The 22,583-nt window shown below is 56.7% G+C and overlaps 1 protein-coding gene across 1 annotated transcript in view; it reads left to right on the top strand.

Moving 5' to 3' along the window:
• Positions 1-22,583, top strand: part of MYO15A (myosin XVA) — a 90,159-nt gene that overhangs the window by 53,458 nt on the left and 14,118 nt on the right. Inside the window, 19 exon segments of the mRNA XM_075069069.1 lie at positions 366-470; positions 1,504-1,563; positions 2,659-2,734; positions 3,290-3,405; positions 4,073-4,191; positions 5,123-5,264; positions 5,786-5,897; positions 6,273-6,347; positions 8,257-8,462; positions 8,787-8,929; positions 9,844-9,916; positions 11,170-11,242; positions 12,213-12,286; positions 12,690-12,772; positions 13,372-13,502; positions 16,689-16,783; positions 17,689-17,766; positions 18,673-18,769; positions 21,508-21,668. Coding sequence (XP_074925170.1) covers positions 366-470; positions 1,504-1,563; positions 2,659-2,734; positions 3,290-3,405; positions 4,073-4,191; positions 5,123-5,264; positions 5,786-5,897; positions 6,273-6,347; positions 8,257-8,462; positions 8,787-8,929; positions 9,844-9,916; positions 11,170-11,242; positions 12,213-12,286; positions 12,690-12,772; positions 13,372-13,502; positions 16,689-16,783; positions 17,689-17,766; positions 18,673-18,769; positions 21,508-21,668 — 2,019 coding nt within the window.

Raw genomic sequence — 22,583 nt, 5'->3', positions numbered from 1 at the left:
AACCCGTAACCTGGTCTTAGACACTTTATATGACCCCCTTTACATAGGATTTGGTGCCCCTACAGGACCTTGGTTGCAACCCATGTTCTATATGGTCCCAGTTTATATCAATAACATCACAGCTAAACAAGCCAAGCTCTTTGCTCCTTTCATAAGACAGGTTTTCCATTCCTTGATTGCCCCAGTAGCCCTTCTCTGAACCTTTTCCAGTTTGAATTCATCCTTCTTAAACATGGGAGACCAGAACTGCACACAATATTCCAGATGAGGTCTCACCAGTGCCTCGTATAATGGTACTAACACCTAACCCTGCTGCCTGTGAACACTCTGCCTTCAATCTCTTTTCAGTCCCCGTCTCCCGGGAGCTCCCGGCCGAGCACGAGCAGGTCCAGACACAGCTGCACCGGTGCTGCAGCGAGGAGTTCTACGCCTACCGCAACGTGTCCTGGAAGATATATATCAGGAAAGAGGTACTTGCCTGGGGCACAGCTCCACACAGCCCCCTCCTCCCTCTCCCACAAGACCCACTTGGCCAGGGGAAATCAGTGCCCAGGCCAGATCCTGAGCCCCAAAAGAACTGGCTTGAAAACTACCCCGTGTCTGTTTCTGTGAGGGAACAGTGCCATCTAGTGGTTGTTAAGGCTACTGAGGTGCAAGCGCCCCTGGAGGAGAAAGTGCGTTTCCGGGTCCGTTTTCTCCTTAGGAACTTATGTTCCTAACAGATCCAGCCACCTGGGATTCTTTAGAAGGGCAGGGGAGCTTGCAAGGATGGAATGGAAGAGAGTGGAGAGGTGTTACTGTGGATATGGCAGGAGACCTCAAAGCAGAAGGGCTCACTGGCTACTGTGGGAGGCTGTGTCGTTAACATGAGTGGTATTATTACGATTTATGAGTGATCTGTTATTGTGGAACTCCCAGGGGTTCCAGTCAGGGATCAGGTCCTCATTCTACTGGAGGCCATCAGTATCACATCACAGGCAGGCCCGTTACTGCCTCTCGGATGTACCAAATCAGGGAAACTTTCCCTCAAAGGGACGTGGTCAGGGAGCTAAGGCCTAAAATTTAAATTCTTTATTAAAATAAAAAAGCTCCACAGCTTCCCCCCCCCGCCCGTGTTATTAACAGAAAGAGTTTTGTGCGTCTTCCCATCTTCAGCTGCAGTATTCACTGATGCGTTCCCTGGTAAGCGAATAGAGGTGAAATTGACTAGTCTTGAGGTAGCCTTTTCAAAAGTGCCTAAAAGCCTAAGTCCTGTTTTCCAAAGTGGCCGAGGCACTTCAGATTCGATGAGACATAAGTGGTAAGTTATACAGGCGCTTTGAAAATGTCACCCAGAGTTCCTGTCCTACTTTGAGTGTAATGGAGGAATGAAATAAAGGGCCTAAGCAGTGAAAATCCTTTCAGGGTCACTGATCTCAGCAGCTAGTAACACAGGCTGAGGGAATTGTTCACTAATGGATCCTTCTGCACCTGACCACGCTCCTCTGATCTCTTTCCTTGCAGGTGTTCTATCCTAAGGATAACTTCAACAACCCTTTGTTGCTGGATCTCATTTTCAGACAGGTCAGGTTCCAGGCTCCAGATCCAGAGCTTTTTCTGCTGTAGAGTTATCTGTATTATAAGAGCAGAAGGATAGTTTCTGGCTTAAAGTCCAGAGCTGGGAGTCAGGAATCCTGGGTTCTGTTCCTGGCTAGGTCACAAACTCGCCATGTATCAGAGGGGTAGCCATGTTAGTCTGGATCTGTAAAAGCAGCAAAGAATCCTGTGGCATCTTATAGACCAATGTTGGTCTATAAGGTGCCACCGGATTCTTTGCTGCTTTTACAAACTCGCCATGTGAACTTGAGTGAACCAGCCCCTATCCCTGTCTCCCTCTCCCCATGTGTACAGCAGAGATAGTTCCCCACAGGGTGGTTGTGAAGGCTAAAGAACATTCGGAAAATTCCTTGAGATCCTCAGCAGGGAGCACTTGAGAAAGTCAAAGTACTGTCAGCTCAGTCTGCTTGTATTCTCTCAAAGTCTGGGCAGGGTGTAGGCATGCTGCAGAATCACGGGTTCAGCCAGACCCTGGGGTAGGAGGAACCCAGATCCATAGATGTGCAAGGTGACTTCTGTTTCCCAGTCTGTCCTTCTGCAGGAAATGCCTCCTCTTACTCAGCAACGCCCCTGGGAGCCAGCAGCTTCCCTGCCCTGTTCAAGCACAGGCTATGCAAGCTGTAGTGGCTCAGATCTACTTATTCCCTTGCCTAGGACTTGGCCTTATTCATAAAAGGAATGTACAGTCCACCCCATGCCTTGTTCCTGGGCTGGGTTGTTCCCAAGGTTCCTCCATGAGGACTGCTCAGCCCACACCCTAGGTCCTCTGTAAAGAGCCACTCCCACCTCTGTTAAACGCAGGTGGATTCAGGACCCACTGAACCTTTTCCCAGCAGGATTGACACCTGGGAGTGGTGTGTTTCAGGCAAACTCTGCCCTTTGCAGCCCGTTCTGCAGCAGGATTGAGAGGCTTCAGGGAGGCTGGGCCAGTGTCCTGATCACTGTACTGTGGCAATGGGTGTGGGATAGGGCTTACAGGAAGGAGGCAGTGAGACTGCATCAGGGACACAGAGGCCTTGGCCCTGAAGCTCCTAACCAAAACATCGTGGGTTCCCCCCTCAGATCTTCCACGACACGCTCTCCGACGCCTGCCTTAGGATCACCCCGGAGGAGCGGCTGCGCATGAAATCCCTCTTCGGTAATGCCCAGTCCTGCGCACTGAGTCCTGCGTCACGCCGGGGGGCTGGCCTCCCCACCACTGGGGGTGATGGCCTCCTCTCTCCAGCCCGACTTCCCTGCTCTTCTTTGGGGCAGGGAATGTCTAGTGCGTAGGGCAAAGCTTCCCTCCTGGAAAGTGACGGGAGGTTTGGCCCCCACAGCCTCTCACCTCTTGGGCCAGGGTTTAGTCTGAGCTGGGACTCGAATGTCACAAGTTCTGCTTGTGCTTGGCCTGCCCTGGGCATTAAGGGGTCTCCCAGTCCCAGTGGGAAGGTTGGGTCTCCGGAAGTGACAGGGAGCTGTTGTCTTTTGCGCTGGTCGGAAACGCCTGCTCTGTCCCATGCTGTCTGGGGCCGTACCGCAGCAAGGAGCAGAGCTTATACCCCCACGGAGAAGTCCTTGTTCTCCAGCTGGACCCCCATGCCCAGATTCCCTTGCCCCAGCAGCAGATCCGCTTTGGCTGGGGAGGGGGAGCCAGCACCTGACATCTCTCTCTTGGGTGGGGGGGGCGGGGGACGTGTGTTTCTCACCACAGCGGAAAACAAGCTGGACTCATTCAGCCCAGTGGCCGACGACAGCGTTAAGAAGGAGATTGTGATTGCAGCCCGGGACAGCTGGGAGGTTTACTTCTCCCGCCTCTTCCCCGCCACGGTAAGGGCCTGCCCCACACCCAGCAGGAGGGAGCATGGGAATAGTCCAGGGGCTGGGACAGGTCTCAGGAGCAGACCCTGATGTGCTCAGGTCTGATGCCTCTGCTGCCCGTAACCGCTGCTCTCTGCTGGCCAGGGGATGCAAACCTCCTTCCGGGGACTGTCAGATCATCCACAGGCCTGAGGCCATTGTGGATTTAGAGACAGGCCCCAGGAAGATCCCAGGGGCCAGAATTGTCAATGCTTCTCGGGGTGAATCAGGCTGGTTCCCTGCATTTCCACAGCAGAAGGTCTCTGCACAGCACTGCTACCATGACAGCAGGGCTGGCTCCAGGTTTTCTGCTGCGTCAAGTGGCAAAAAAAATAAATAAATAAAAGCTGCGGCAGCGCAATCGCGCCGCTTCATTCTTCGGCGGCAATTCTGCAGCAGGGCCTTCGCTCTGAGAGGGACTGAGGGACCCGCCGCCAAATTACTGCCAAAGACCAGGACATGCCGCCCCGATCGCTGCCAGAATGCCGCCCCTTGGTATTGGCCGCCCGAAGCACCTGCTTCTTTAGCTGGTGCCTGAAGCCGGCCCTGCGTGCCAGTCCAAGAGGGCTCATCGCTGCACGGGGTGGGTGCTGATACTCATTGGTTTGTCTTGTACCCTCTTTCCTTCTATCCCCAGGGCAGCGTTGGCACCGGGGTGCAGATCCTGGCAGTGTCTCACACGGGGATTAAACTGCTGTGGCTGGTCAAGGGCACCAACATGCCAGGGGAGCAGCTACGGGTACTGCGGGGCTACAGGTAAGGCCAGGGCCAGCCGGTCCCCTAGGACTGGGACTCCTGCAGCTCTCAGGAAGGGGACGCAAGCAGAGGAGCCAGCCCTGCGTGCACCTGTGGAGAAGGATTGGCATGTGGCTGCCAGCACCCCGCTGTGCTGGAGGGTCAGGTTGGGCACATGCTGCCTGGCACTGGCACTGTCGCACCACGCCAGGCAATTCCAGCCTCCAGCCAAGGGCCTGGTGGTTCCTTGCCAATGAACAGCGAGTGCAGGGTTGAAGGAATTGCTTTAATGGATTCAATTAGACAAAACCACTTCCCTGTGCAGATCAGGCCTGTGAGCTCCTTTTGCAAAGTGCTGTGAGCAGTAACACACACACAACCATATACACACACCCCTGTATATACACACACAAACATATAAGCACGCGTGGATGCACAGAGACACAAATGCATATAGACACACACATGCACCTCTGCACACACCTCTGTACACACGAGCCCACAGACACCCGCCTATATACTCACCGACACATGCCTACCGACCCAGGGGGTCAGTGCCTGTGGTGCTTTGGGATCTCCAGGAGGAGAGGCTCCAAAGTGTGATTTATCCTTTGCTGTATACAGTCCTGGTGTGCGTCCACTGCTCACTCCCAGTGATGGAGTAAAGGACAGGCCCCAGGCCCCCCAGTTCTGCCCCTCACTCCCCATGGAGCCCAGCCCTACGAGCCAGGACTCCTGACTCCTAGTCCCCTCAGCTCCATCCAAGTCCATGGCAAACAGCCAGGGTCCAGTGGCTGGAGAACATGGCGCATAGGAGACATATGTGGCATCTTAGTTCTGCCCTTGGTCTGGCAGTAAGACGAATCTCCCCCTCGCTGCTCTGCCCAGCCCTCTGGCTTTCTCAGCTGTGCTCTCCTACACTGGTTTTTAACCCCATCCTTCCCCGCCGCAGCTACACCGATATCCTGTTCGTGACCATCCCCTCCAAGCACATGCTGGAGTTCAACCTGACCAATGAGAAGCTCATCCTCTTCTCCCCCAAAGCCCCCCAGGTGAAGGCCATGATCGACTATTTTATCACGGAGCTCAAGAAGGTGAGAGGCCAACCATGGGAATGGAGCCAGAATGGCCTTTCTCGGCATCTCCCGCACCCAGTCCATGGGGAAGGGTCTCTAGTATACACATGCTATGGGATACTGCCCTGTCCCTCACCCTGCTCACCTTTGCCTTAGAAAAGCTCAAGCTTTTATACTTCTGTCTTGGTGCCAATGAGAGCCCCCTGGTCTGGCTGCAGGAGTGAATCAGCCGGAGAGCTCTACACCTCCATACAGAGCCCCAGAACCGGTCACCTGGCCACAGTTGTATATAAGTGTGTTCAACTAGAGGTAGTGTGTGTGTGTGACAGAGGGGTGTTGTACTCTGAGCAGGCTGCATGTGTGTTTGATTGTGCAGTTATACTCTGAGCACAGAGTGTGTCTTTGTGTCGTATTCTAAATGTGAGCGGGGTGTTGGATGTATGAGTGTATTCTGTGTCTGTGTGTGTGTGTGCATGTGTGTGTGTGCATGCACAACCTCCCGCAGCAGCACCAAACCCAGCCCCTCTCCCACGTGCCAGGACTCGCAGTACGTGGTTGCCGTGAAGAGCTACATTACAGACGACAGGAGCCTGTTGAGCTTCCACAAGGGGGACATCATCCACCTGCAGCCGCTGGAGCAGCCTGAAAGAGGTGAGGAGTGCGGGACGCTCTTGGCGCTGTTGCACTGTCTGCTGGGAGCCACCTTTGGGGAGTCACGGGACGGTTTACAAAGGAGAGGAAAGGAGTGTCTTAGCAGGGGCTCCTTTCCCCTGCATGAGCGTAATGAGCTGAATGGGACCACCCAGCCCTGTCCTTCTGGGCTTATAGCCTTCTGGGCCACCCACCGCCTATAGCATACACTGGGGCCCACAAAGGGAACGCTGCCAGCCACCTCCCCAGAGAGCAGAGTGCTGCTTGGATCCCTCCCCAGCCCTGGTTGCTGTTGGGCAGCGTGGGGGGATGGAGCTGGTTGGGTGGGTGCACTTAGTCCTGCCGCGGTGCCCTGAGGCTGTCCCTTCCCCACAGACCACTGGCATGGATGTGTGGTCCGCAAGAAGGTGACGTACCTGGAGGAGCTGAAGAGGGGCACCCAGGACTTTGGTGGGTGGCTCTGGAGTGTCGTGTTGTGCTGTCCCTGCGTGAGCCCTGTCCCCCTGCGCCCATTCTCCTGCGGGGCTCTCTTCTCTGGAGCCAGCTCTCCCCTCCCCTCTGACAAAGCGTGTGCTCTCCAGCCCCCTATCCTGGCAATGAATCCCAAGGACCCCACTGCAGCCCACATGGCCAACCCCATTCCACTGCCTGGGGCTGGATCAAAGCACCATCAGGGCATGTAGCCTGGCCTGCCTCTTTCTGTCACTGTAACACATTGACGTAGTGTGTTGTGTCGCCTCCTAGGGGCCAGTCCATATACAGGACAAGCGCCCACTATCACTACCAGCGAATGGAGTTCCCGCTTTAGTCTGAGCTGTAAAAGCCTGTGCTTGTGGTGCTGATGATCCATTTCCCATGCACGGGCCTAAGGGCACAGGTTGCTGTCAGATTTCCAGCTGCTCCTCTAGTGGTGTCTGTGCCAGGGCTCTGGCAAGAGATTGGGGAAGCTGGACGCCTGACGTGTCCACCAAAGAGAAACAGAGCTCCCCAGGAGAGATGAGCACATTCCAGGCCCCGAGAAACCCATTAGCACCAGCTCACCATGGGCATTAGCCTGAGCAGAGCGTGCTCAGCCGGATGCTAATGGGGAACGGACAGGAATTGGCGCAAGTGCATCTGGAGAGGATGTTGTTACGCCATCCCAGGGGCGGTTTTGTATGGGGCACGCAGCTCCAGCGGTTGGCACTCTAGGGGGCAGGCTGAGTGCAGGGCATGGGGGTTATTTGTCCTACGGCCTCCAGACCCTGTGTGCAGAGAAGCTGTTGTAGAACTGGCTGGAGTCCTAACAGCCCCCTTGGCCATGCTCTCGATAACAGCCCATAACTGTAACCAGATTGCTCCCCTTTTGTCCATGTAATCCTGGTCCCTAGCCCATCCAGTCTCTGGGGGGAAGCTCTAGCTAACCCCAGGAGAACAGCAGGTTGCTGCATGCAGGACGGGATAGTGTGTGCAGTGTGTATGGGCCCCAGACCCCTTCTTTAACAGTGTTGTGCAAAAGGAAGCATATATGGGTCTAAATACCAGCCATTCCCAGTCAACTACTGTGGCTGGATTTTCAAAGGGGGCTGGCTGTGTTTATGGTGAGATATGGAGAATCAAATCTTGTGCTTCAGGACAGGTCTCTGCAGAGGTCAGGAAGGAACCTTCCTTTCCCTCCCTGAACACAATCACAGCTCTGGCTATGTGATGTCTTTATGGGGAGTTTGCGTCTCCCTAGCAAGCCCCAGGTATTGGCCGCTGCTGCAGGCAGATGCTGGATTTGAGAGACAGCATGTCTGATCTAGGGCAGCAGGGTATGGGGTGCTGGTTTGAATGGACAGATCTGAAATGCTAGAGAAGGGAGGCAAGAAACGGGGCTGGATAGACCAATAACTGGGCCTGGTGCGACAGGGCGGGGCATATGGGGCTGGAAGGACCGAGAACTGGGTGTGGTGCGGTAGGGAGGGGCGTACGGGGCTGGATGGACCGAGAACCGGGTGTGGCGCGGTAGGGAGGGGCATACGGGGCTGGATGGACCGAGAACCGGGTGTGGTGTGGTAGGGAGGTGCATACAGGGCTAGATGGACTGATAACCAGGCCCAGTGCGGCAGGGAGGGCGTACGGGGCTGGATGGACTGATAACTGAGCGTGGCACAGCAGGCAGGAGCATACGGGGCTGGAAGGACCGATAACCGGGTGTGGTGGGGTAGGGAGGTGAATACAGGGCTGGATGGACCGATAACCGGGCGTGGCGCAGCAGACAGGAGCATATGGGGTTGGATGGACCGATAACCGGGCCCGGCGCGACAGAGAGGGGTGTATAAGCCTGGCTGGAGTGTGTGTCTGAGCACTAAGCTGTTAACAACATGTCCCGGTGCAGGGTGGAAATTTGGTGCCATCCACGGGAGGTCGGGGCGCTTCCCTGCTGAGTATGTCCAGCCTGTGGCAGCCCCAGATTTTATTCACCTGCCAGCGGACAGGAAAGAGGAACCCAAGAACAAGCAGGGCAAAGTGGTGGCCTCGGCGGCCATGGCAGTGGCCGTGGCCTCCACGGCCGTGGCTCAGGAGCTGGACAGGAAGATCGAGGTGAGGGACTGTCCCCAAGTAACCCTTGCAGTGCTGGAAACTGGGAGCTCTCAGAGGGCTGGGGTGGGCGGAGGGTTGGTCAGGGTGGGTGGCGGGGAGGGCTTGATCCTCGGGGCTGGTTAAGCAGCTGGGTAGGAGGCTAACTGGGGAGGGAGAGATTGCAGCTGGCACAAGGTGGGGCACTGATCAGTGGGCACCAGGAGGATGCAGCTGCACTGTCTGTAGCTCCTCTGAGGGTTAATGGTTCTAGGACCCATGGAGTCGTACGCTGGCGGCACAGGTGCACATTGCATCCCCTGCAGCCCATGGTCCCCCTCTCCCCAGGTGTCCCCCATGGGCAGCGACTATGCGGAGAGCGTGGAGGAGTATGGTGGCGAGCTTCCTGAGGACGGTGCCCTGGAGGGCAGGCAGTTCCCCATGCAGGAATTTGCCAAGAAGTATTTCCGGGAGGCGCAGAGGACAAAGACGTGAGTGCTGGCCGAGGGGAGGGGAGTGACCTTTAACCTTCCAGCCTCCCGTGACCCTGTGTGCAATGAGTTTGGTGGGGTTCAGCCCAGTTCCCAGTGGGACAGTAGCCACGTCACAGAAAGCACCATCCTACATGGGGCTAATTGATCCCTGGTTGGCATCCTGGGGCTGACTGCCCCCCTGCAGACCCAGGCTCAGTGCCCAGCCCAACGGCTGCCTGCGGAGGCAGCATACAGAGAAGGAAGGGCCTGGTATTGCTTGAGCGCGACCTCTCTGGCTGATTATGGAACTGCACTGATGGGCTTTCTAGTCAGTCCAGCTGCATGCCTGGCTCTCGTCCTACTGCACACCTGGCACTGTTCCCAATGCAGCCTCCTGCCTGCGCTTGCATCGTCATTAGCCTGTGTGGGAGCTGCAGCCATCAATGCTAGCGCTTGCGTGTCAGCTGGGGTAGTTCTGCTCATCAGACCCTCATATGGGAGCCAGTGGTTTGTGGGGGGTGCCAGAACTTCAGGCAGAGGCAGCTCTAGACATTTTTCCGCCCCAAGCATGGAGGGTCCGCTGAAGCCACAGGACCAGCCTGCAGGAGATCCATCGAAGCCGCGGGACTAGCGGACCCTCCGCAGGCAAGCTGCCGAAGGCACCCTGCCTGCCGCCCTTGTGGCGACCGGCAGAGCGCCCCCAGTGGCTTGCCATCCCAGGCATGCGCTTGGAGCGCTGGTGCCTGGAGCTGCCCCTGACTTCAGGCACAGATTTTGCAATTGCAGCAGCAGAAGGGAGACAGTTCTTGGGCCCACAGCTCCTATCCATGGGGGAGGTAGATGTGCTGACCCCAGAGGGATCCCCCGTCCCAGCCCCCAGCAGCTCATGCCCAGAAAGGGACTTGTCATTCTCTTTCTGCGATTTATTCCAGGGATTCCTGCAAGCAGAAATCCCGGAAAGGGAAGGACTCGCCGGACGTAGCAGAGATGGTGAAATTCACCAAGGTAATGGGGAGCCCTAGCTTGCTGCGCATGCTTTTTGTTGGAGAGCAGAGCAGGGCAGCCCCCTAGCCTCACCACTTGCCGATTTCAGGCTGTTGCCTGCCCCCTTTGCGTTAGGGCAGCCCCTGCTGGAAAAGGCACCTGGCCTGCTGGCCCTCTTACTGCCTCCACATGGAGCCGACCCAGAGGGAGGCCAGATTAGCTCCTGTCCCTGCTAAAGTGCTAGAGTCTCTCTCCTCTCTGGGCTGTTGGTTCGAATCCACTGGTGGGAACAGAAAGCTGTTTGATGACCTCTGTGAAATGAACACGTGGACTCCATTTGGCTGCTAGGAGATGCAAGTCCATTGCAGTCATTTACAATCAGCTGACCTGAGACAGGTCAGAGGCTGAGAAGGCCACGCAGACAGGAGACGGTAGATGGTCCCTGCAGGCAGGAAAGTCAGGCTGAACTGATCTGTGGCTCAGTGGAGGAGCTTGGTCTCCAGCGGTGTCTGATACGGTCAGGACCCATTTCCACAGGCAGGTGCAGTCTGGGTTTGCTGGGGATGCCTGTGTAGTGTGGGATAGACACTCATCGGTTCCAGAGGACGCCTGCCGGCTGTGGGTGCAAACCAGATCTCAGGCTGTTTCCTCGCTGTGTTAATGGCTCTGCCTGAGCTGCTGGTCCCTGCAGGGTATCTGTAGAAATGCACCATTTGCACTCTTCATTCAGACACCTGTAAACTCAGCTCATGGACTGGCATGAGACCAAGGGACATACCATAGCGCCCTGTGCCTCTCTTGGGCTAGGCTCTTCGCTCCGTGTCTGTCTGGTGGGGCCCCCGCCTGATGTGGAACTGTGCACCCTCCTCCTGCCCCTCCCCCAGGCCAGGGGCTCTGTGCACCCTCATTCTTCCTGTCCCCCCATTTTCCTGTCCCCCCTCCTCTCCTCCCTGCCAGGGGCTCTGTGTGTCCCCACTTCCTCCCAACACTTCTTTCCACCTGGGAGGCCAGTCGTTGAGTGCCGCTCTGTGGTACTCTCGGGCAGCTGGGCAGAGAGGATCGGGGTATCGGTATGTGTGGATAGGTGCCATCAGCCGGTTGGTTGATCTCCAGTTGCAGTGAGGGGCTGGAGGCTGTGGCTCTGCTAAACCGATGGCAGGGGCTCGGCGCCTGCGGGCTCACTGAGCGTAGGGCTTGGCAAGTTTAGCTGCTAAGCCCACTGGCGTTCCCTGCTGGTAACTAACGCAAGCTCTGCTTCTGCTCTCCCCGGCCAGTGCCCACTCCAGGAGTCGCTGATCGAATTCACCGACAGCTGCCTGAACAGAGCCGCAGTCGAGGCCTTCCAAGGTACGTGGGAGGTGCTGCTTCTCCCTGGGGTGCTTGGAGGAACAGGCGCTGGGCCACCACGGTGGGAGGGGCCCTGGTATTTGTCTTGGGCCAGTTTATTTCCCCTGGTCTGTCCCCTTGTGCTGTTTAACCCCACAGAAGCAGGGTTCGTTTCTGCCTTTGATCTCTGGTGTCGGCTGCTCAGGGGCGTCTGAGACCAACGTGCTCAGCAGGGGGCAGCCTACTTGTGCCTTTGCCTGTTTCGTGGGATGCCCTAAAGCCTTGGGTTTGTTAGTGAGAGTCCAGCTGAAAACTCAACCCCCGTGAACCTGCCCGCCCCTGCTCCCCACATGGGGTGCCACAGCCTGCCCTCTGCCCCTTCCGCCTCACACGGGGCACTGTGGCCTGCCCTCTGCCCCCCTCCACCCCACATGAGGCCCTGCGGCCTGCCCTCCACCTCACTACACCCCATGTGGGGCAGGGGCAGTGAAGCTCAAAGACCTCCCCCCAGGGTGGGGCACTGGAATCTCTGCTGCCCCTACTCAGGAGTGGGCTGAGGCCGGCCTGTTGGCCCAGATCTGGCAGTTTCCGTGGGGCTGGCAACCAGTGAGTCAGTGAGAAACTAGGAATCCGGGAGCCAGTGCTCCAGGAGGCCCCTGGGACTGGGGCCAGGGAGGGAGAGCCTGCTGGGGCCGGGGACAGAGAGCCCGCTGGTACCGGGGAAGGAGATCCCGCTGGGGTCGGGGAGGGAGAGCCCACTGGAAGAGAGCCAGGAGGTTTGGTGGCTCTGGGTTTCATTTGACCATCCTCGTCCCGCACTGGTGTGGGGGTGCTGTGAACCCCTCAGCCCCTCCCCCCATCTGGGGCACTGCGACCTGCTCTCCTGCGGGTCACAGGACCGACCCAGCGGGTCCAGAACCGGGAAAGCCACCCCCTGCTCGGGGCGAGGGGAGGCGGAGCCTGTCATCGTGCGTTGGTTTGTCATCCCCAGCCGTAATGAAGTTCATGGGCGACTGGCCTCTCAAGGGGCAGACGGAGCTGGACGTCGTCTGTGCTGTGCTCAAGGTACCTCCCTCCCTGGGGAGCAGAGCAGGAGCCCCGGGGGGCTCTCTGGGTTAGTGGGGTGGCCCTGCCCCACAGCCCCAGGGCTGGTGGTGGGTAGCGAGGGCAGCGCTCAGCTCGTGGGCCTGCCTGCAGCTCCCAGCCCGAGCCCCTGCCCCGCAGTCTGCAGCTAAGCGGGGAGGAGGCTGAAGGTGGGAGCAGACGGCTGCATATTGGCCAGCGAGGGAACTAGCCACATGGCCCTGGAGAGGCCCCAGGAGCAGCCTGCAAACTGCACCCCTCCAACACAGCGGGGGTGGGGGAGGAGATGGCGGCCAGCATGGTGGGGGTGCGGGGAACAGCTGAAGGGGCAGGGGGCTCCCCAGCACCAGGGCAGTGACCCCCAACGGTGCCTTTCTGTCTCCAGCTGTGTGCTGACCAGGAGGTCATGAGGGATGAAGTGTATTGCCAGATCGTCAAGCAGACCACAGACAACACCAGCCCCAAGATGTGAGCAAGTCCCTCCCCTTCCCATGGTGTGGGGCCCCAGTGGGCCTTCTAGCGCGGCAGCCCCACCCCGTTCTCCCCTCACTGGCCTGGGCTGTGTGGCCTCCTCAGTGCAGGGTCTGGGGGGAGAATCCCAGGGAGCCTCCTGCACCCCCCAGTCGAGTTGGGACTGGCTGATAGTGTCACTGTGGCACGATGGGCCTGGATGGGTCAATATGGCTCCTGCCATCCTAGCCACCCCGGCAGCTGGGAGAGCCTTCCTTGGCCGCTGGAGATCCCTCCCATCCTGCCACCCCCCTCCACATTACAGCACCACTCCGGGCCTCTGCTCTCTCCCCTTCCCCTCGGCTCTCTCCTCCTCCCTTGCGTCTCCTTTTTACTCCTCCAATTCCTGTTCCTCGCCTTCTCCCGCTCTCCCCACATACCAGAGCTGATTGGGCAGGGTCCCACCCACCTACTTGGAGGCCTGGCATGGAAGGGAGTATGGGGCACAGGTTCCAGGCCTGTCCCAAAGACTTTCTGGGGCCGAAGCTGTGCTGAGCAGCCTGGGCCTCTCCCGCTCTGAGACCTCTTCCCCCCACCCTGCCCCGTGGCTTGAACAGGGACAGCTGTCAGAAGGGATGGCGGCTGCTCTATATCCTGACTGCCTACTACAAGTGCTCCGAGGTCCTGAAGCCCTACCTGCTGTGGCACCTCCAGGAGACCTGCAGGAGCCCTGGGACGCAGTTCCAAGGTAGGACGCTTGATCTGCAAAGCCAGGAACCCCAACCTGGACTGGCATGGGGGCCTGTTCTTATCAGATCTTACCTGTATTTTATCATCTCCCATCCTCTCCTCCTCATTAGGACATTTATAGATCCTCTCCTAAGGGAGGTCCGAACCACGTGCTGCTCTGCACCTGTCGACTTTCCCACAGCCCTAGTTTAAAAACTGCTCTACGACCATTTTAATTTTAAGCACCAGCAATCAGGTTCCATTTTGGTTTAGGTGGAGCCCATCCTTCCTGTATAGGCTCCCCCTTTCCCAAAAGTTTCCCCAGTTCCTAATAAATCTAAACCCCTCCTCCCTACACCATCATCTCATCCACGCATTGAGACCCTGCATTCTGCCTGGCTAACTGGCCCAGCACATGGAACTGGAAGCATTTCAGAGAACGCTACCGTGGAGGTCCTGAACTTCAATCTCTTACCTAACAGCCTAAATTTGGCCTCCAGAACCTCTCTCCTTTCCTTCCCTATGTCATTGGTACCTACGTCAAGGTACCCACCCTCCCTCCCTGGGGAGCAGAGCAGGACCCCGGGGGGGGGGGGCGCTTTGGGTCAGCAGTGGGGGCCTCCCACACAGCCCCAGGGCTGGTGGTGGATAGCGAGGCAGTGCTTGGCCTGTGGGCCTGCCTGCAGCTCTCAGCCCTTGAGCCCCTACCCGGATAAGCTGAGAGGAGGCTGAAGGTGAAGGTCAGGTATCATCACTCCCCTTTACAGACAGGGAAGGTGAGGTACAGACCAGGGGAGCAATTCACCCATGGTCACACCGGGATTTCCAGACTCCATTAGATCGCCCTGCCCCACGCCCTGGGTTGTGTCCCTGGTTGTGCCGTTTGTGTTTGATACCACGGACCTGCTCCTGGAAGCCATCAGGCCACCTCTTGTGTGCCAAGGCTCAGTGTAAACCCTGCACCCAACCCCTCTGTCTGCTGGATGTCACAAGCTCAGCTGCTGTCCCAGCCAGGACGACACTGCCTGGAAATATGCTCCGTCACCACCACATCAGTTTCCATAGCAGCGAACATGCTTCAAAGGAGCAGGGCAGGCACTTATTGCACCCTGGAACCAGGCACCTGCCAAATGGGAAGAGAAGCGGAAGCAGGACAAAGCCAATAGAATCACAGGGAGGGACAGGGCGCGTCAGGAATGTTCGCTGAGGCCCTTTCCTCTGAATAGCAGAGACGAGGGTGGGGGCAGAGGGTTAGAGGGACCCTCCCGGCTCAGCCCTGTACAAGGGGCATGGCCTAAGGCCAAACCTGAGGGCTAGGAACTCTGGAATTCCAGACCCAGCTCTTGACACCAAACTCCCCGTCGACCTTGGGCAAGGCACGTCCCCTCCCTGTGCCTCAATTTCCCCCCTGGCGAGAGGGGGAATCTCAGGCTGGCTTCTCTTATTGAATCACTTGGATCATAGTGGCCTGCACAGTGCAGCAGGTGCTGCCCCAGTCCTACTGCTGCATCGGGAATGAGTCTGAACGCTGGTTTGCTGTCAGTGCCGGACACAAAGCTGCACCTGCTCTCCGCACTTGGCATTCTAGGTCAGACAAAACCTGACATGCCCCAGGGCCAGATGGCTAATGCCGAACCACTGGGCCATGGGGCTGTGGACACTTGTCTTTTACAACTGAGCCCCACTCACTTGTTTCTCCTGGGGTGGCCCCCCCAAGCAGCCCTCAGACGGCACCAGCTTTCAGTCACTGCTGGTAGCAGCCTAGCCGGCAAAGGCTCAGTATCCCAGTCTTGTCCCTGGCTCTGGTCTGGCCCATCTCTTTGGAATCCCACTCTCCCCCCGTTCCCCACTAGTATCTGACATGCAGAGGTGAGCCCTGGCCATGTGGCCGAGAAGCCTTGCTGAAGAGCAGGTGAAGGCTGTTCCCTGTGACTGGCGGAGTCTAGGGATCATGGCGTTTGTCCAGCCCAGAGGAGCGGGGCTGTGAGGATGGGGAATTAGCAGCATTTACACACAGCCTCAGAAATCCTGGCAGCTCCCTTTTTGGAAACAGCGCCAGGCTGGCTTGCCCAGGCCTGTCCTAGAGCCATTAATAAATGGCAGTGCTGCCCATCTGTGAAGCCATTATCAGCCAGCCCCTGATTCCCGAGCCCAGCCACCACTTATTTCCTCATTAAACACTCCAGGCTTACAGCTGTTTAAATGGCTCTCGGGGAGGAGAATTATCTGCAGTGATAGATTGCCCCAACCTGGCTCCCGGCCAGACCCGCTTCAGCTGCCGTTAATGGGACCTCCTCCCACAGGCTCTGCATCCAGGAGCGGCTGGGAGGGCAGGGCCCACTGGTGCCAGGGTGAGGACTGAGACCGATCGGGTTATGCTCACACCCTGAGCCGAACCTGTTCTATGTAGCAGTGCAGGCAGCGCTGCAGGACTAGCTGGCTGCATGGCCCGTAGGGCAGGGGCTGTCTTGTCATTATACTTGTGTGTACAGCTCCTAGCACAATGGGGCCTGATCCCTAATCGGGGCCACTAGATGCTACTGCAGTACAATGGTAGTCAGAGCACCAGAGCCTCTGCTGTGCCTGAGGCAACATGCCAGGCAAATAGGGGAGGGGAAGGGGGAAAAAGTGGGGACAGGAAATGAAATAAACTGGGCTGTCAAGCGATTAAAAAAATTAATCGCATGATTAATCGCACTGTTAAAATGAATACCATACCATTTATTTAAATATTTTTGGATGCTTTCTACATTTTCAAATATATTGATTTCAATTACAACACAGAATACAAAGTGTGCAGTGCTCACTGTATTTATTTTTGCATAGAAGTATTTGTGCCAACAGACTACAACACAGAATACAATATATTGAAAAATGTAGAAAAACTGCAATTAATTACAGTTAATTTTTTTTAGGTAATGGCATGAGTTAACTGTGATTAAGCGACCGCCCTAGAAATAAACGTAACCTTCGATTACAGCTAGGTGCTACGATACCCCCCGCCCAACACCTCACGATTTTGGGGTTGTTCCCCCTCTGAACCAGACCTGAATTTCACTGTTAGCCAGTGTCTTTGTAGTGAGCCAAAGCCATGCTCTGGGTCTGGTCTGCTTCCCCTCATTTGGGGAGGTGGAGGCCTGGAACCCCACGCTGAGCCTGGGGCCCGGCTCTGCTTTGATGGCACCCTGGTGTCCATACATTTAAGGTATTGCCAAGGCCTGCGAGCAGAACCTCAGGAAGACCTTCCAGTTTGGCGGCCGGCGCCAATTTCCCAGCAGCCTGGAGCTCAAAGCCATGGTGGTGAGTCCAGTGCTCGCGCAGGAGCCCTGCTATGGTGTCAGCGTGCACCAGGTGGGCACAGGGGGAGAGGGCTCTCTGAGGGGCTAGACTGGGTCACAAACAGCTCGCCTTGGGGATGGCATGGGACTGTACCCCTTGAGCTCCCTGGGCTTACAAAGGCCAAGTTCATCCAGGGAGCTCCACTTTCCGGGCTCCCCTGCATGGCCTATGCTGTTTGTCTGTGCCTTGCTTCCAGCTGGGAGGGCTAGAACGGGGCTGGGCAGGCGGCTACACCTGTGGGTGGCTGCAGCGAGGGCATGTAACCCCTGTGATGCCTATGGTAGGGCTGCGGGGAAGAGAGCAGAGGCCTTTCCGTGGTGGCAGGGGCTGAAATGGACAGGAACTTGCAAGGATGGGGATGGTCTCGGCCTGCTTGCCCTCTCCCATTGGCTGCAGCCAGAGCCCTGGGTAGCTCAGCACTTCTGCAGATCAGGCCGCGGTTTTACCAAGGGGCTGGTGACTCAAGAGGCCTGCAGGGAGCCTGTTTGTCAGGCAGTGCTGGGCACCTGCCCTCTGGAAGTGGGGCCTGGGAACAGAGGGCCCTAGGCTCACGAGTCACTTCTGCAAATTGGGGACTTGCGAGTGCATCGTGAGGACGGCTTCCCGCCTCCCTGAAATGCCCCTGGCGGCTAACCGAGTGGTGTGAGCCCCACCTACCAGCGCAGGGCAGGAAACAGAGGGGTGCTGGAGCCAGACAGAAAGCGCATGGGGATTCTGCTAGGCAGAATAGGATCCCCCACAGGAAATCTCCCTGCACCAATGTGGGAGAATCTAGCCTGGGGTCTTTAGCCTGGCCTCTGGAGCTGATGGATGGCTTAATGGTTCGGAAACCTTCCTGCTTCTCTGTGCTTTACCCCCCAACCAAGGCCGGCCGGAGCGCGAAACGCCAGCTGTTTCTCCTGCCGGGAGGGATCGAGAGGCACCTGAAGATCAAAACGTGCTCGGTACGTCAGCACAGGGGCACGGCACTGCCCAGATCCCCCCGCTCCTGCTCAGGATGCTCCCTCAGAGCAGTGATGGAGACGAGTGTGGGAGCGGAGAGAGCACCAAATGGGAGCTGAGCTCAGCCCTTCCCCAACAGCGGCATTAGGGAGAGCTCCCCAAAGTCGCTGATTTCCTTTGGGGGGCTACGGGGGGAAGGCAATGCTTCCAGGCAGCGTCTCTCCCTGGCGCAGTGCATGGTGGAATCCTGCCAGGTGGCTGCAGCACTGGCCAGCTGTTCCTTCAGCTCAGCAGCACTTGGGTGGGGATAGGACGTGTCAGGGCTATCGGTTTCACCTTCAGCTGGGCCCAGGCTCCAAAGGTCAGCGCCGGGGCTTGCAGGGTCTGTAGGTTCAGGGGGCGCAAGGGGATAATGGCAGGGGAGTGGGGCTGATGTTTAAGGTTTGCCCAGAGTGGAGCGTTTTCTTGGAGTCCCAGTTAACCCAAACCAGCTGGCACCTGGCTGCCCATCAAAGGTATGTTCAGGTTCTTGCATACTTCAGGCTGAGATGGCTGCTCTCACCTGAGAGGGGGGAAAGATCCCATGGGGTCGCTGGCCCAGCCCTAGGATGGAGCAGCAAAGCACCCAAACTTCTGGCCATGTCTCTGAACCCATCGCAGATACCCCTGCTGCTCCTCCTCATGGCCTGGTCCTGCATGCCTAGCTCACCCTGGGCACCGGGGCGCTCAGCACCTTGTGGGATCAGGCCATCCAGGGCTTTGTCAGACAGCCAGGAAGGGGTGTTCTTCCAGGAAGTCCCACCAGCAGTGCTGGGCAGAGACCATGGTGGTGGGGGCACAATGCCAGCACTAGAGCCTCCTTCCCAGCCTTTGAGGGGCTCAGCCAGGTGGTTTGCCCCTCTCTCTAGGTTGCACTGGACGTGATCGAGGAGATGTGCTATGAAATGGGGTTGCATCGGCCCGAGGCCTTTGACGAATATGTCATCTTTGCTGTTACCAACGGAGGTGAGGCTTGGGGGCAGGCAGGAGGTGGCTCTCCCCATTTTTTCCTCTAAAGTGGTCCCATCCCACCCCCTGAGTCCTGCCCAGTGACCTGCATCTGCCATTGGGCATTCCCATATTGCATGCCCACCGACAGGCAGCCTGAGCTGACCGGAGTCTGGCTTCCCCAGGCCCGCAGGTGGCATCAGAGCAGGTGGTAGCACTCAGGTCCCAAATGCATTGTGGGGGGACTTCCTGGCTGACCCGATTTCCATGGCCCGCCTCCAGAGACTGGCTGTGGGCAGCAGCCTCCTGGCTCTGAGCTCTGGCTTCTCCCCTCCTTCGGGGAGTAATGGCACAGGCCATTGTTCGGATCAAGACACTGCCCCATTAAGAGAAGAGAAATGAAACCCTGTATGGAATCAAAACACAGGAGAGGGATTCACTGTCTCGCCCTGTTGAGTATTATTGCCTATAAATCCCAGTTAACCCATTGTGCTAGGTGCTGGGCGAGCATCTAGGCAGAGACAGGCCTGCCCTACAGAGGTTACAGTGTAAACAGGCAGAGGGTGAGAGGGGAAACTGAGGCACAGAGCAAACAAGTGACTTGACCACTGTCCTGCAGCAGGTCAGCTGGGAATATTACCCAGGCCTCCTGATTCCCAGTGCAGCACTCTGCCCACTAGCCCGCATTGCCTCCTGATATAACTTGTGTGAAAAGACAAGCGTAAGAGGCTTTCGCACCAGGCTAAACACCACTCAGCTCCTGAGTGTTGGCTGAACAATGCTGTCTCTTGCCTAATGAACTGGCCATTGCTGCTGTTCATCGCCGAGTTAAACTGCTGCCCTGGGAGACTGCTCAGGAGGCACTGACTGGATTGGGATGTTTTTATCTTGACGCTGTCTGGTTAAGCCCTTTGTGTGTCCAGAGGCTAAGCACCGTGTGATGTGCATTCCCAGCTGAGGTGAAATACTGCACTGAGAGCCCACCGCCTCCCTGAAGAACGGGCAAACTGACCCAGACGGCCATTTCTGTGCCAGTGTAGTTTGTTCCTAACTGCCAGTGGCTGCCCGACAGTGGGAACATGAGGCAATCGCCAGTCGATCCAGTGCCCAGTGATGCTCCCTGGCACAAGCGAGGCCTGCCACGAGCGTGGTCCTAGAATATCTCTTTCTGGGCATCTTCTGGCAGTGCCAGGGCTCTCCAGATGGTGTTCGTGCTGAGCTGCTGGGCTTGGAGGCACAGAGAGGATGGAAAGCCACAGGTAGTGACGGGAGGAGGAAAGTGCTGTCCTTTCTCAGAGGAGCTCAGGGTGGGTGAATGGTGCCAGAGTCACAGCCCTGGCGTTTCTAGGCACAGGACGGGTACAGTGCAGGCAGCAGCCATGCAGGTTTCCACCTCACCCTGCCCCAGTGGAGTATCCCATCCCCTGGCGCTGGCTGTGGGCTTATGCTGCCTTTGAGGGGTGTCCTGCTTGGTATTTTTGCAACTTCCAGGGCAGTGCCAGGAGAGGGGGGTGGATTATTGGCCTCGACTTTCTTCTGAAACGCTGAAAAGCCAGGAAATTGTTCACGGTATTGTGGATGGGCCCAGAACTGCCAGGAAATAGCATATCTGAGTCATATCCTGCTTTCTGGGAAAGCACTGCATCACCCTAGGAATGTCACCCGCCTTCTTAGCCCCACCAACCCTCTCACTCCCTCTCTGTTGCTTTTTATGAGGATAGTTGGAAGCCTCTTCTTGGAAATGGAGCCCTCGGGCTCTGAATGTGGATTCTCCACAGTCGATCTGATCCCTGGCTGGGGGGCTGTGCCGTGAGATGGGGTGGCACAGTCCAGTGACACAGGCTCAGGGGATCTAATCCTAGCCCTGCCTCTGACTTGTTCTGTGACCTGGGGCAAATCAATTCACCTCCTCCTGCCTCAGTTTCCCCATCTATAAAATGGGGCTTATGACACCCACATCCATCTGTCTGTGTAAGGGCTCTCCTGAACTCTGGAATTATAACATGCTTTCAGGAGTTCCATGGATGATTCCAAGTGCCCCAAATCCTGAAGCATTTAGAGCCAACCTGCAGAAGGAAACGCAGACTCAGCTTGTGTCCTTTTGGCACGACGTGTAAAGAAGGCCTGGACTTTTATTTTAAAGGGGTTTTATGGGGGTTTTTCTGCCTGTTTTTTATCTTAGAACTATCAGGAATGGTCAGTCTTGTCTTCCCGGTTTTTGATGGATGACTGAGGCTTGGTCTACACGTAAAACTTACACCGGCATAGCTATGTCACTCAAGCTAGCCATGTCCCCCTGCCACCAACCCCCCCAGAGTAGACTCAGCTATGCCGCCATAGCTAATGTATGGGGAGGTGGTGTCTGCCAGGGTTAGGGCAATCGCCTTCTGTCAGCGTACGCTGTGCCTTCACAAAGGGACAATGCCGGCGAAGAGGTGCTGACAGGGCTACGCCGACACCGGCTCTGTCATGTAGATACAGCCTCAGAGATGGGGCCTGGCAGCGTTCTCGACTTGGCTGGGTGGTTGAATCCTAAACAAACGGAGCTGTTCTCCCAGGGGTTAAGTAGGTGTGGACACAACCCAAAGCATCAAAGAGTAGCAATGAATCCGATTTCCTGCCTTCAGTATCTCTGCTCTGCATACGCCATTCAGTTCTCCAGCCAGCTTTACCCTTCCCCACTGGAAAGGAGCAAAACCAGAGCAGCCTTTAAAATCAGAGCCACGCAGCTGACTTTTCCCCTGTGCTCCCCATAGGTCAGAATGTCCGCCCCTTGAGTAGACGGGAGTATATCCTTGACGTGGCCACGGAGATGGAGCAAGTGGACAACAGCTACATGTTCTGGTACCGGCGCGTCATCTGGACCCAGCCACTGAAATTTGACAATGAGCTGTATGTCACCATGCACTATAACCAGGTAGCAGCTTAGATCCAGCCAGGGCCAGAGGGGCAGTTGCCTTAGTTTAAGGAGGGCCTTGTCCTCCTCCCTTCCGTGGAGTATGGGCTCAGGGGTGTCTGAGGAGCAATCTCGCGGTCATTAAAGATCCCCTGGCCCCTTTCTGGCAGAGCAGTGGGCTTAGCTCCGGTGTCCCAGCCAGCTTCCACTGCCAGGTGATTAGCTTCTGTCTGCCTAAGCACACCTCCTCCCCCTCCCCCCGCCGGTCTGGAAAAATGGCATTAAGAGAACATTGGGCAGGTTGCAAAGCCAAGCCCCCAAAAGTTAGGAAATGCCAGAAATGATGTGGCCTGTGTGCAATCATCATTCAGCCAGCGTGTGCCCATGCATTATGGTACAGTCCTTCCTAACCTGATCACGTACTGTTTTTTTCCACAGGACACGGCCTCATTTAGTGCACAGGATGGATGGTTTTCACTTACTGAGCAGCTATTCAATATTTTGGTTTTTCTGGGTTGTTCAGAGGCTAGCCCCAGGCCTTAGCTGCTGTATGCTATTCTAACCCAGCTCTGAAGGCCGAATTATTCATTTCCTCATGGGCTTTTTTCTCTGGTGCTGGTCAGTGTAGTGTCTGATTGCTTCGCAGACATTAGTGGATTTATTTTTATCCCTGTGATGTGGGGATGGTATTATTCCCATTTTACAGTTGGGGAATTGAGGCACAGAGAGATTAAGGTAAACAATTTCCACTAATTTTGGGTGGCCAATTTGAGACACTTAAGCCCTGGTTTTTCAGAGTCCTTAGCTCTGTGTGTTCAAAGCCCAGCTCCAGTTGTGAGTGCTCAGCACCTCTGCAAATCAGACCCCAGGTGTCAAGTTGGGCACCCAGAAAATGAAGTGCACACAATCAGTGACCACCTCTGAAAAGTTTGGTTT

This window comes from Chelonoidis abingdonii, chromosome 9 (genome assembly GCF_003597395.2).
Source record: "Chelonoidis abingdonii isolate Lonesome George chromosome 9, CheloAbing_2.0, whole genome shotgun sequence".
Lineage (NCBI taxonomy): Eukaryota > Metazoa > Chordata > Testudines > Testudinidae > Chelonoidis > Chelonoidis abingdonii.
Note: the sequence above shows the minus strand (reverse complement) of the source record. Positions and strands in the feature narration are given on the sequence as shown.